Here is a 14,102-nt window from a genome sequence, read left to right as displayed (position 1 = left end):
GTGTCGCAGGGCCTGTCGCAGCTCCAAATTACAGAGTTGTCGCAAGGCTGCCAGGGCGTCTGCGCATCGTCATCGCATCGCAGCATCAAGGGCGCCATCTTCTCGCATCACAACCGGATCATCGCATCGCATCAAGGCGCCGTCTTGCGCACCACAACGGGGCCGCAGGCCAAGAATCTACGCATCACCTCAGCACCGGTAAGGATCATGACGCATCCCCTACTCTGCGCAAGCATTGAGGCATGACGCATCATCTCCCCCGGATCACGGAACCAGCGCATTTCCCCTTTTGCAAGCCTTTTGTTTACTTTGCGTTACACATCCAGGTACTTTGTTGAGAACTTTGTCGCATTTATCATCAACTTGAACTAAGCAATTTTAATCATCTTTAAGTCATCTTTAAGTATAGTATTGTTGATTTTTGTCATTTGTGGTCTTGTGTTAAGTCTATATGAAGAATACTTATTTTTATAAAACCTGTGTTGTGCCCAACTGTAGTGTTTTTATTGTATTACTGTGTATATTCACAAATGCTTAACACACTGCCTCTGACATAAGCCTGTCTGCTTGTGCCAAGCTACCAAGGAGGTGAGCAGGTGTTATTAAGGAGTGTAATCCCCTTAGCCTGACTTAGAAGTAAGGGTCCCTATGTGGACAAAGGTGAATACCATTGCCAACTAGAGACCCCCAGATCTAACAAGCATGATGCAACATATTAACTCCTGGTGTTTTTTCAAAATATATTGTTCACAATCTGAGAGGTGTCTTGGCCCAATGGATGAGATATTGAAGTTCAACATGAAACAAACCTAACAAGTGGGGGAAATGTTGATCTTCAGGGTAATGATAGCGGTTGCTCCATAGCTATAAGTGTGTGTGGCAAGTCATAGGCAGTAGCGAGTTGGATACTTGAACTGGCACAGAGCAGCCAATAGGTCTGGTTTACATGCACCTTAATCTGGTTTATAGAGCACAGTTCCTAACTGAGTAAGAAGGATCCTCCATTAAGTACGGTATTCATCTATCCATGTTTAACACAATTGTATGTCCTTGTTTTTGGTATTTTCAAGACTTTTTTCTCCTTTTCGTACATGTGCCAACCCACGTTTAAATAGGTTTAGGAAACTGCATATTTGATTTTGTTTATATAATCCACATAGCAGTTGACAGTGGAGATACAGATAATTATTTGAAACATAATCGAAAATGAGGCTCCTTCTGGATACCAGAAAGCAAAAAGTGTGGAGGGAATGTAAACAAATAAACGAAATCCTTAAAAGCAAACAAATTAAGAGAAACATATGCTGATTCAGGAGGATGGGGCACGTATCTTACATCCCAGAAGTGTATAGACATATACGTGCCACCTTTAAATAATCCCCTTCAACGTCCATCATACTTCAGTTTCACATGACTTTTAGATGAAGGATACTGTGAATATTATTTGTGCTTACACCTCTCCCAGATCCACACACTGGGAAGAACTGTGAATACTATACATACGGATGGATACACTTTCCAATACGTATTTAGGGCTACGTTATGGGTAAAGGTAAGTATGAGCAATGCATCACTAAATTGTTGTGTGTTTTTTGCTAAATTGACAGTGGTGCAATCACCCTTTATGTAATATATCTGAACTGATTGCAGCACATTTAATCACCCTGAAGCCATGTGAGGCTTGGAAACCATAAAGAGAATAAATTAAACCAAAAGCCTGTGTGTAGTTTAGGGAAACTGTTCATATATTAAAGAATCTCGATTTCCTTTCTGTATTCGCTTGTCTGGTCGGCTTATCTATTGCTTTTGCAATTCAAGCAATTTACTGATCATAATTTTGAAAGGTCGCTTTTGTTCCTTTTTTTATCTTACACACCTTATTCCTTCTGATTAAACTAAGATTGCTGAATTCAGCATGCCTCTTCAAAAGGCACATATCCAGAGTGAATCCTGGGCACATTCGCGGGCGCCCTATTCTGCTCTAAGAGCAAATCCATGATCCTTTCCAGTTCCTTCCTGGCACTTTCAATTGATTGGCTCGGCCGGTGCTCGGAAATGAAATGTTTGAATCAATGAACTAATCATGTTTGTGAAGATCTAGGAAAAAGTCAATAAGTTTACCTTCTGAGCAACTACGTGCCATTGTACTGAAGATAACAATATCATTGTCGTGAGCATAATCAAGCATGTTTTCATCATAAGTCCTTACAAATCGACAAATATTCAAATGGTTTACAGACAAAAGTTAGACATTGAACCATGTTACGCAAATTGCACTAGTGCCAGGCAGTCTTAGCCCTGGCAGTTTTTTTTGTTCGTTTTTTTTTTTTTAGTTCAAAGTATTTTATTGTTTTTTTTTTTTACTGGTATAATACAATACAGTACAGTAACGAATATTTGCACTGACTGGCCTATGCACGAGCGATAGGAAATAGCAGCAAATTGGTGCCAAAGTGAATTCAAAGCTTTTCCAAAACCAATGAGAAATAGCCTGGAACCAGTGAAAGACAGCCTGGCATTGATGAAATGTGGGTGAACTGACCCACTCTCTTTGTTCTACAATTAACCTATCAAAGAGAAATCAAGTCAGCGTTCATTCACTGCAAGCAGTTCCAGGGTTGAAAATGGAGGAGAGGGAATGTATGCTTACACTGAAGCTGCTGTAGTCCTCCGTGCGGTCCAGCAATTTATCCAGAGGATAGAGCGCGCGACTGGCCGCGTGCCAAGGCAGGAAATCCTTCTCCTCCGAAAGGTATCTGATGATCTCCAGAGGGATGTTCTGGGGCAAGTAGCCAGCTCTGCGGAGTCAAAAGAAAGTTAACATTAATTATTGTTTGAGGCGGCGGGGGACGGTCCATCTTTTTTTGTGCATGTACAGAGCTTGCGGGCACTACGGCGCATTCAGCACATTACATGAAAACTCTAGCAGGGCCGCGGAAATAACATTTTTTCCACTTACAGATTGAGCGTTCTGCGCATGCGCTCGTCCCTCCCGCTCCCTCCTTTACACACACATTATTGATGCTAGGCAGTCCCTAATGGAAAAATTATGTAAACAGCATTAAAAGGCGGCTGCGGTGAAGTGTATCATGAGCGTGGAACTGGTAATCAAAAAACATAAGTTACTGTGCTGGTTATTTACGTGGGGCATCACCATTCATGGACAAGGGCAAAGAACGGAATGTAAACATAATGGCCTGCGCTTGTTTTAAATCACGCTTTCCTTCATTTCTTTCGCAGGACTACTTGCTCGGCGCCTCCCATTTGGCAGCATGTAATGAAATGTGATCAGCAAAGGCGCGCTGTCATGTCACCAACAACGACCTAAGTTACATGGCGCAAAAATGTCTCCCGACCTTCTCAGCTCTAGCAACAACTCAAGAGAGATGCGGCCTTTTCTTTTTTCTTTCTGGTATTGTTGGAAAAAACAACAACTCGGAATTCAGATTCTGTTAACTGGTACACAAAGGACAAAGAACACCATGGCCCTGATTCACAGAGATATATTTGGTTGTAAATGTAACTTTATCACTGAATTTACTGTTTTAAACTCGGCCAGGGATTCATAAAGAGATTCCTGGTGGTTTTATATGTATTTACGAGTGTGTATTTCTCTGCCTCCTGTGCAGAGAAACCCGCGCTTGGAAATCTCAATCAAAGACCGGGAAGTGTGCATTCCAGCCTGTGTTTTGCTGTGGAAGTTAGTAAACACCCACGGACATATGGTCAGTCTGGGGATTAAAGTGTTTAGAGGGCTGGCTTAAACACAGAATCTGTTTTGAATGACAATGTAAGTCTCCCTTTGACACAACATCAACCACACGTTTTCCAGGTTTTATAACGACTTCTATTGCACTTCACCCCAGGCCTATATGCCAAACAGCTATCAATGTATAGCTTGGAGCATGATTTCATCTATGCAATCAAGGTGTAACTAATGGTTATTTACAACTAATTTAAGAGAATATTGAGTTCAGCTTCAATTCCAATGATCACGATGTTTATCACTTGCCTGACCTCTTTCTATTCTACATGTAGCTCGAGTAAATGTCATTATATCTAGATTTTACTCAATAATGACACCTGATTCCTGTGTTCCATGCAGGGGTAAAATTGGAGCCTTTATAAAAGTCACATGACATTTATAGAAGTATTAACCCGTTGAACATTTTTACAAATTGCTTGTGCACAAATTCATTTATTTGATTCTTGATTCCTGGATCGTTTGAAAGAAACCGTAGCACAGCACGAATCTCATCCAACAGGATGTCATCCTGTGATGAAATCACCAGACTTACGGAAACGAGAGCAGAAACGTTTGCTTTCGTAGAAGATGATATATCCAAGATTTATGCACTTATCCAAGAGGATACAACCCCGTTACCCAATAAGAAAAACAAAGAACAACATACGACAACTGTTATATTTGACCAAACGAGAAATCAATCAGAGGCTGCATGCCAGCACTGTCATAAAATACCACCAAGCCCAGCGAATTCCAAGAGGCTTGAGAGTCCCGTTGAAACCGCTTCTCTGCAAAAACAATACCAAGTTTGTCGAACGTTGGTACAATATATTGAACAAGTGTTCGCTAGACCTCATCCTCCTGATAATTGAGGAACTTTCTAGGGTACTTGAAGAATTACAAAAAGACATCACAATTATCAAATCTGAACTCCAAGAAATGCTAGATAAAGATCAATGGCTAAAGATACTTGAGGACACACAAATACAACTCAACAAATACACAGAAGAAATAAATGAGCGGAAGATCCGCAAATACAGAAGAGACACAATAGACTACAAAATGGGGGAAGTCTATTCTTGGGCGGAAGTCTACGCCCGCAGACGCCAAAACAAACCACAAACCAACGCATCGGAAACTGAAACATCATCTTCAGAAGGCGAGGGTAGTAGACCATTCACACAAAATCTAAGGAAACAAACTCCAACTGATCAGAGTACATCCAAGGAACAAGCGTCCACATCAATTACTAACACCCGCTCTACAACGGTGCCTGTTTTAGAGGCAGGCCAAGACATAACCAGCGACCCAGGAGGGGTAAAAAGGCACAGCTCCACCAACATCGCCACCACCCACGATTCCAGCTCCCAAAAAGAAAGTGAAGAAGAACTAGATGAACATTCTCTAGTCATCAACATTTCTAAATATAGTTTATCCACGCTGGAGATAAAAACGCTACAAAAAGGAACATCATATGTTCCTACACATCACACAAACCAATTGGAATTGAACATTAGCGTTTTCAAACTGATGCGCAATCTCAGACTTCGACATTTTTTTGAGAATATTGTTCAACCAGGAGAAAAAGAGAAAGACACTGAATTGAAAGAATTAAGACCCACAAGCACTTTTCAAGCTCCTCTAAGCCATAAATCTTTAGATCTGTTTGAAACTCTTGTTAAGAATGACATTGGAAAATTTAATTTAAAAAAACGTTCTAAGTTTCTTAACATGTCTAAAAAAGAAAAGAACATTCTTCAAAAATTAGCATCAAACTCCAACATCATTTGCCAAAGAGCCGACAAAGGCGGCTCCCTGGTTATAATGGATGCTGAATTTTACAACCAGAAAGTTTCAGAACATGTCAATGATACCAATACCTATCTACCACTGGGGCCTGACCCAACTGAATCCTTTCAGCAGTTGCTTCAACAACTATTGATGAAAGCTTGTGATGCAGGTACGATTACTGAAAGAACCAAAAGATTTCTTACCACAGAACATCCTAGGGTACCATCCCTATATATGCTTCCCAAAGTCCACAAAAATTAAACCAACCCTCCACTGAGACCTATTGCCACCACCATGGGAAGCTTGCATGAACCTATTGGGAAATTTTTGGACACTCATTTACAGCCGTTTGTGGTCAAGCCAACACTTACGTGAAAGATACCACCGATTTTCTCAATAAAATTGATCAAATTCTTCTTCCTGACAATCAAGACATTTGGTTATGCACGATCGACATCAAATCATTATACACCTCGATACCCCATGATTTGGGGATTGACGCCGTCGAACAGACACTATTGAACTCTGACTTGGATACCAGTTTTCAAATTTTCCTTATGGAATTATTGACATATGCTCTTTACCAAAGCTACTTTGAGTGGGATAACGAACATTATCTCCAACTAACAGGAACATCAATGGGCAATTGTGCTGCCCCCGCCTAAGCTAATACTTTCATGAACGTCTTCGAGACGAAAAACATTTTGAGCCAACAAACATGGCAAGAGCATGGACTAGTTTTTTTACGTTACATCAACAATATTTTTGTCAAATGGCAAGGAATAAAATCTGATTTACTCACCGCACTAGAACAGCTTAACAGCATAAATGAAAGAATACAATTCACCTACACCATTGATGATACCACCATTGCTTACCTGGATGTACAACTGACAAGGAAAGGTCCAAGAATTCTACATGATCCATGCAGGGGTAAAATTGGAGCCTTTATAAAAGTCACATGACATTTCAAGAAGTAAACCATATAAGCAACCGCTGCCTTGAGAATTCTCCTAGGGAACTCTGTGGTTTTTGTTAAGAAGGACTCTGTCAGGAGGTGGTACTCTCCCTCCTCTTTATCTTCGATGGTAGGGTATCCAAAGATATTGGAGTAGACGGCTCACTCACTTATCGTGACATGCTTCATCATCGGTGCCTATCCACACCCGGGTGAGCGGATACTGCCCAGGCGGCCTCAATCATAGATGGAATGCGAGTTTGTAGATAAAGAAATACTGGACATGCAGGGATCCAGATGAGTGATGTTTAAAAATACCTCTGGGTATACCCAAACACTATGTTTTATTCAGAGGGTACCGCCCGGGTCGTATCATCTCACCCGTGTATGAATAGGCGCCAATGATGAAGCATGTCACGATAAGTGAGTGTGGCATCTCCTCCAATATCTGTGGATACCCCTTCCATCGAAAATAAAGCGGAGGGAGAGTACCACATCCTGACAGAGTCCTTTTTATCAAAAAACTGAGAGTTCCCAAGAAGAATTCTCGTAGCAGCTGTTGCTTATTTATGTGAAGAATATAAATGGGAGATTGCAGCTGACCTGCTCTTCTCTCACTCTCTATTGTGTAAAAAAAATGCCAAGAAGTATACCTAGAAAACTGCACTTGACAAAACCTCCCAGAAGTACTTTTTGCAAGATTTTTGAAATGGGCAATAATGGAAAAATGTGACCAGGATGGAGGTGTGAATCTCCGTCAGTAAAATGTACATCTTTGTGTGAATTTTGCCGTATGAGTTTTGCCTATTATAACTGTGGGGAAATAATATTTTTGACACGTTTGTATGCATTATGACATAAAAAGGAAATCTGTGAAAATTCTATTGTCAAATTTGGAACAAGTTGCTAATTGGCACTATCCTTAAATGACTGGTTATTTTAATTGTTATTTTTTTACATTTTCCTCAAAATATGTAATACACTTTAGAATATAAAATAGGTTACATCACCTAGAAGAGTAATAAACACTCCAATGTGGACTCAAGGGTAAGTTACAGTCGTGCATTTGGTGCAGATTTCATTTCAGGAACTCATAAAACTCTTCCATGTTCTTGCTTGGAAATTCGCAGTTGACAGCTTTCCATGAGTAATTTTGAAAACTATTTGGATTTCCATTTTCACATGCATGTGCATATTTTTCATGGGAATATATGTGCAAATATGCATGCTTACCACTTTGTTTTTTCCCTAATCCTCTGCAGGTTTTGTGGTTCATTATTGGCTCCTCTCTAGGGAAAATGATTTAACCCTCCTTTAAACAGGAGTAATACTACATTTTTGATGGTGGGAAGAGGTTGGACAATTGTTAGTAAATATGCACAAACATGGATCTTTCTGGATGTGCATGAACTTTCAAGGCATTCTTGACTGAAACCCCCCTCACCACCATGGTGGATTGGCTTACTCAGAAGCTTCTATGTGACTAAATGGATTTATGGCTGCAAAGTCAACTTTCTTGAATTGGAAAAGTAATTGCGCATTGGTGAATCAAGCAACTTGCGCGTGACTTACATACAAGAAAAGTTTAAAAAATGAGGCCATATGGGTGGAATTATAGAACATGTCCCACTTTCTGATGTTTTGTGGTTTTGATATTGCATCTGTACCCACAGCGCATTAGGTGTGTGAGCCAGTATGCAATAAAGGCACCCTGAGCTACTGTGCAAGTGCCTGGTATGGAATCCATTTTCAAATCTTTTGAGTGTGTAAGTCAAAAGTGTGTGCAACAAAGTTGCATTTCTCAATGCAAATCTCAGAACTGGTTTACTGCCTTTATAATTGTAAATGGTAGTTCCAGCTGCAGAAAATCAGCAATGTAGCTAGATATTCCACAGTCATAATTGTAAGGTGGGAGTTGGAAAATAGTTATTCCTATGGGAGTCAATTTTGCTACTCTAGTAAGCATCCACAAATATGTACACCTATGGGTATTCAGATATACAAGTGAAGCATTTTCAAAAACTCATTGGAGTCATACAACTATCATTACTACATGTGTGTGTAAGTGGAATAGTGTGTGTGTGGACCTAACACCTACTATTTTCAGTAGGTGTCGTGAAAATAATTGAATTACATGTAAAATATTTTGTTGTGAAAAAGAGGGAAAACATAAATATGCAACAGCACATTGACCCCAAATATATGCCTCCATAATCAGAGTTAGGGCTGGCATATATACCAGAACAAATCTGAAAACCAAAGTTTCCTTTGGGGTGCATACATGTCTTCATAGTGTACGCATCAGCAGCAATGAGTAAACTACACAAAACGAAAAGTTTATCTGTACCAGCATGATTGTACTGCTCTTCTATTTATCAGCCCATTATAGCATGTGTCTACACAATAAAATGCAAGTGCACCCCGTGATAAAATGTGGCATTCCATTAGACTGTCCTGCCCCAATCTTTAAGGGAAGCTGATGGCCCTTATCAAGGTGGCTGCAGTCTCATATTAACCCCGCCCTTGTGGGGTTTCTTCTGGTTGAAAACTATACAGAGTACTTTTACTGAGCAAGTTCCTCAGATGAAGGCTGTTGCCCAGGTACGGCAAGGAGGCAGGAATGCAAAGTGCATGTTCACAGGACAGATGCCATGTGTGACACAAACATTTATTACAAATGATCTATTGCCCGTGACAGTGGCCAGGTGTGCTGTGCCACGCACTGGCGCTAACAGTGATCCATAGACAAAGACTAGGGACCATCTTTGAGATTGTCTGAGAGATATTCACAGTATGAGAATGTGAAACGTGCAATGTCATTGTCATATAAATGTACAGAAGAACGTTTCAGCCGTCACTCCATTCTTTTCTGGTGCAATTCACATAGCCAACTCTGTGTGCACGTCAACCGTGCTCAATGTGGACCTCAGCCTTATGCTGTGACATGCCTGCGGTCTCTGAGTTGTGCACAAAGTGCAGAGCCATAGAAATGAATACATTGTTTAGAAAATGATACCGACATGCTGTGGTTGTCAGAGGAAACTGTTTCAATGTGAGATTTGTTCGAGTTCCCCAACTAACTAAGTATTACATTTCAGAGATAAACTGTTTTCACTGAAGGTAATCTTTAGTAGTTTGGCCTGAGCAGCAAAGCAATCCTAGGAGAAAATGTGTGCAGTTGTTTGTAGCGCCTCTTCCCAACCCGCCAACCAAGGATACTGTTACATAAAAGACAAAGTGGACCTTTATGTTTTGTTGTTTCTTTAACCTTATTTTTAATTAGTGAAACAGTGTCACTTGTGTTTCAACCTGGCTGAAGACGGCTGAAATGCCAGAAACCGGTCCTGGGAAGCTTGATTCCGGTCCCGGGAAGACATGGCTTGGCAGTTCAGGGCTGGACTCTTCCCATGAGGCACAGGGTCAGACTGATTTGCATATGGCCATGTCTGAACTGGGGTGGCGGAGTGAGCTCAAGAACGGTGATGGATTGAAACCCAGATCAGCCCGAACTGCCAAGCCATGTCTTCCCTGGACCGGAAACAAGCATCCTGGGACCGGTTTCGGATTCATAATCCTCATTAGCCAGGCTATCTTGAATCCAGTGGCAAAGTGAGCTAGGGTTACTCTGAGCATACCCTGCCAACTTAGGGCAAACAAAGCATACAAAAGGGGATGATGGACGGAGCGTTTGAGCAAATCAAACACTCACCCCAGTCAACTGATCCCCACCAGATGGAAATGTAATTGGTTCTGAGCATTTTTTCAGTTAAATCTCTCCCCAAAAAATGGAACAAATCTTGAGTGACTAAAATTCAAGATGAACAAATCTTCCCATTATGTTCTCACATGGACTATGAACTATTCTAAGCACAGATAGGTGCTTCCATTCATTTTCAAGTTTCTTATAAAGCCTCAGTTTGTCAATATGGGTTCTATAAGCTATATCTAGTTTGCCTTGAGGGGAGCCTTTGCCACAGCCCCTTGAAAGTTACATTTATTTGCACAACATGATGCATTTTTTGCAATGGAAAAAGTCTAACATGGGAAAAAGCACTGGCTGTGGAGTGATTTATTAAATGTGTTGAGTGTCTTGCTCACAACACCTCCTATGGGATAGCCTCGGACTGCTCTGCAATGCTACCATGAGCATCAAGTGCAAAATAGGGGAGCTTAGTTCAAAGATTGGGGGCCGACTTTACGTCGCCTTCTGGACACCAGGGCAAAAGGCACCAGTTCTTTCAATTGTTGTCCAGTACCCCTTGACTGCCATGGAAGTCTCAGACACCGGTTTCCCACAAATATGTGCTACTAACCTGACTTTATTCCCCATATATGGCCAAGCAATGAATATTACTAATTTATCATATTACGTAGTAACCATTAATGTATTTATTAATAATCTGGGGAAATAGTGATTGATAGATCAGGAATTTAGATCTGTGGATGAGTGTAATATGGCCAAAAGATTATTTTAAAGAGCAAACAACCTCGCAAGCTATACGTTTGTAATTGTTGGGGGATGGTCCAGAACAGTAATATTTACTTTCTAATGTGTTGGCTGTTACAATTTACACAATCCAAGTGTCTGTTTAATATCCTAATATGAACACAGTAAATAGACAAAAAAATCTCAGAGAGCCGTGAATTATTTAGTTGAAAACATTAGGAACCTCAATTAATCGTGGCATGAAACACTAATTCATTTTAAAATAATGTCATTTTTTTCACTGAAAGTAGAACAGCTGTGTTAAATTAAGTCAGGCCTTTTTTCTTTTATTTGTAGTTTTATTACAAAAAGATATAATACTTTTTAATCCTAACATTTTTTATACAAATGTGCACCTCATAGTCCTGGATTCAAATAAGATATACAATTGTGTCAACATGTGTTTGTTAATTTATTACAGAACTCCCCTAACTTGGGTGTCTGGGTGCTTAGATCTACTCAGCAACCAAGTGTAGTATACTGTGGTTATAGATAAGCCTTTAGATGAGAATGTAAGAAGGAGAGGCAAGGAATAAATCAAACATCCAAAGAAAATGCCTTCTAGACTTTGGCTCTCACATATGCAAATACCATGCCTCTCAGCATTGAGAGTCTGGTGTTGGGAATCAATAAAACCTAGCCAGAGGATGAACATAAACATCTGACTGGTGCAGAGGGAGAGAGTAAATATTTGACAATGGAAAATAGGGCATGGACACTGTTGGATCTGGCAGTGTCTGGTTGGCTGAAGGTATGCCCCTCGGCAGGCATAGCTTCACTTGTGTCGAGGGCAGGTGATTACAATTATTGTATACCCGTGCTCACCCTTGGGTAGCTTGGCACTGACAGTCAAGCTCACTACAGAGGCAATGTGGGAAGCAAAGGCACAGCAGCCATTTGTGATAAATGCACTGAGAATTACAAAAGAGACTTCACATAGGATGTATGTAAAAACATTTATATTCAACACACATATTCAATCATTATAACATGACCATCATATACTTTTGGGCATAAAACACAATCAGACATATTACAAGCAGAACTGGGCCAACTCGTATTGTCATGATTTTACTTGTACTCACACTGTGGACAATCCCTAATCTACCTCACCCCCAATTGAGAGAGAGCACCCTTATGCAGTGCACAATAATAATGTACATACACAAGAAAATAGAACACTTTTTAGCAGCACCGTGGGCCAAACCCACGCGGGAGAAACCAAATGTCAAAAGGTATTGTGCTTGTGGTGTGGTAAATAATTAATGACCCTGTCATAATTTCTATACATTAAATAAGGATCATGCATATAATGAGAGGCAGAGTCCGTGGTGTCCGATTCAGAAGGGCTTTATTCAATAGCTCGAGGTAAAGGAGAATCGGGTTCCATCTCCACTAGGGATGAGGAAGGATCGTCATCTGGATCTTTATTCACAGAATACAATATATATAGTTAAAACATACATTGAATTGGATAGAGAAGGCGGAGCACTCCAGGCAGAGCAAGTGAAAGAGAGAGATAAGGGCACATGGGCGTGAAAGAGGCGTGCAAGGAGGCATACACGTGGGTGTTCACTTTGGTGAGTCATAGGTGTGTCATAGGTGGGTGGATGCATAGAGGGGGTCTGTATGGTCAGCAGGAACCTTTACCCTACTTGTGCGCGCAAACTGGTCATGACGTGGAATTGACGTGTTACTGGGGGGAAACTGGGGGGAGCTGACTTTCGTGCTAGTAGGGAAGTCTTGGATGTCAGGACGACCTGCACCTCTGGCATTATCTAATATCTTGAGCTTGGAGGATGTATTATCTGACTTAAAGGTCGCTAGAGCAAAGGCTGCAGGGGCTGCTCATCACTAAATGCTAGTGTGTGCCTATATTTCTTCGTGCATTGCGTGGGGGCCATGGGGCTTCTATGGATTCGGGTTCTGTAAATCACTTGAATGGAGACAGAAAGGCTAGGCCCTATCTTCTGCTGGCGGAATATGTTTACCCTTTTCGTTAGACAGGAATGTATTTCTGTGGAGCAGGGCAGATAACTGTTAGGCAAAATACTGTCTTTGGCATGCCAGGCTGGGCACCTCTCGGCTGAGCAGGAAGTATGTGAGAGGTCAGGGATACATAGTTAAACTGTAGCTTTCAGAGTGTCAAGAGGCTTGGAGCCTGAATTCGGGGCCTGGCTCGACTGAGCCACGAAAACAGTTTCATCTCGACATTAAAACGTGTACCATGTAAATGCATTGGCAACATAAGCCTTAGTGCAGAATTAACGTTTCATTCATGGAGGGCTTGATAACTGACATGCTAACATTGAACGGAAATGCAGAGGCATTATTATTACAGGCATGGGAAGGGAAATGTGTGATGACATGGACATACATGGGGTATATGTACAGACATAGGGTGCATGTAGGGGGCACACTGGCCACATAAAATTTTTATTTCCTCATTCCCTCCTTGTCCCCTACTGTGCCCTTCAGGACACATCTATATTCATGATACCATATATCTGATCATACAGCATCATTTGCTCATCTTTATTCTTTTGTACACGTGAACGCGGACGGGGAATACAGGCAGTGGCACACAAGCCGCAAATCGCTGGGCCACATTGCAGACAGAGACAGCAACTAAATAGAACTAGCAGTATCAGTCCTAGGAACGACAATACTTTCCATCCCCATGCTGATATTACACTCCAGAGTCAACCGGACCAAGTCCATGTGCCTGGATTTTGATGTATCTCGTGAGCTATCTTATGGAGTCTCGTTATTGCTGCGTATACGGATGGCGCGTTATTTGGAATAAACACACAACAACTGGAGCCGATCACTCTACAAGCCCCGCCCCTATCTGCCAGGATGACGTCAAGAACAAGGCGATTCTGAAGAACAACAAGTCTCATCGCAGACTGCTCCTCTGTCAAGTTCGCTACAGCAGAAGTAGTCTCATTCACTACTGCTTCAAGAGTTCTTGTTAACCTACGTATTAATTTACTGTTTTGGACGGGACCTATGAAGAAAAAGAATCCTTTATTGAAATCTGTATATTGCTCTAAAGTTGTCTCAGTCTGATCGACAACTGGGGAATCGGTCTCCCTTTTATTTCTAACATGTACTAGTCG

General features: G+C 41.2%; 1 protein-coding gene across 1 annotated transcript in view; it reads right to left on the bottom strand.

Annotated features, from left to right (window-relative positions):
* Window positions 1–14,102, bottom strand: part of TRHDE (thyrotropin releasing hormone degrading enzyme) — a 1,998,244-nt gene that overhangs the window by 377,272 nt on the left and 1,606,870 nt on the right. The window contains exon 13 of the mRNA XM_086918108.1: window positions 2,651–2,798. Coding sequence (XP_086774234.1) covers window positions 2,651–2,798 — 148 coding nt within the window. The remainder of the gene's footprint in view (window positions 1–2,650; window positions 2,799–14,102) is intronic.

The sequence above is a fragment of the Lissotriton vulgaris genome, chromosome 1_1, assembly GCF_964263255.1.
Source record: "Lissotriton vulgaris chromosome 1_1, aLisVul1.2, whole genome shotgun sequence".
NCBI classification, from domain to species: Eukaryota; Metazoa; Chordata; class Amphibia; order Caudata; family Salamandridae; genus Lissotriton; species Lissotriton vulgaris.
Note: the sequence above shows the minus strand (reverse complement) of the source record. Positions and strands in the feature narration are given on the sequence as shown.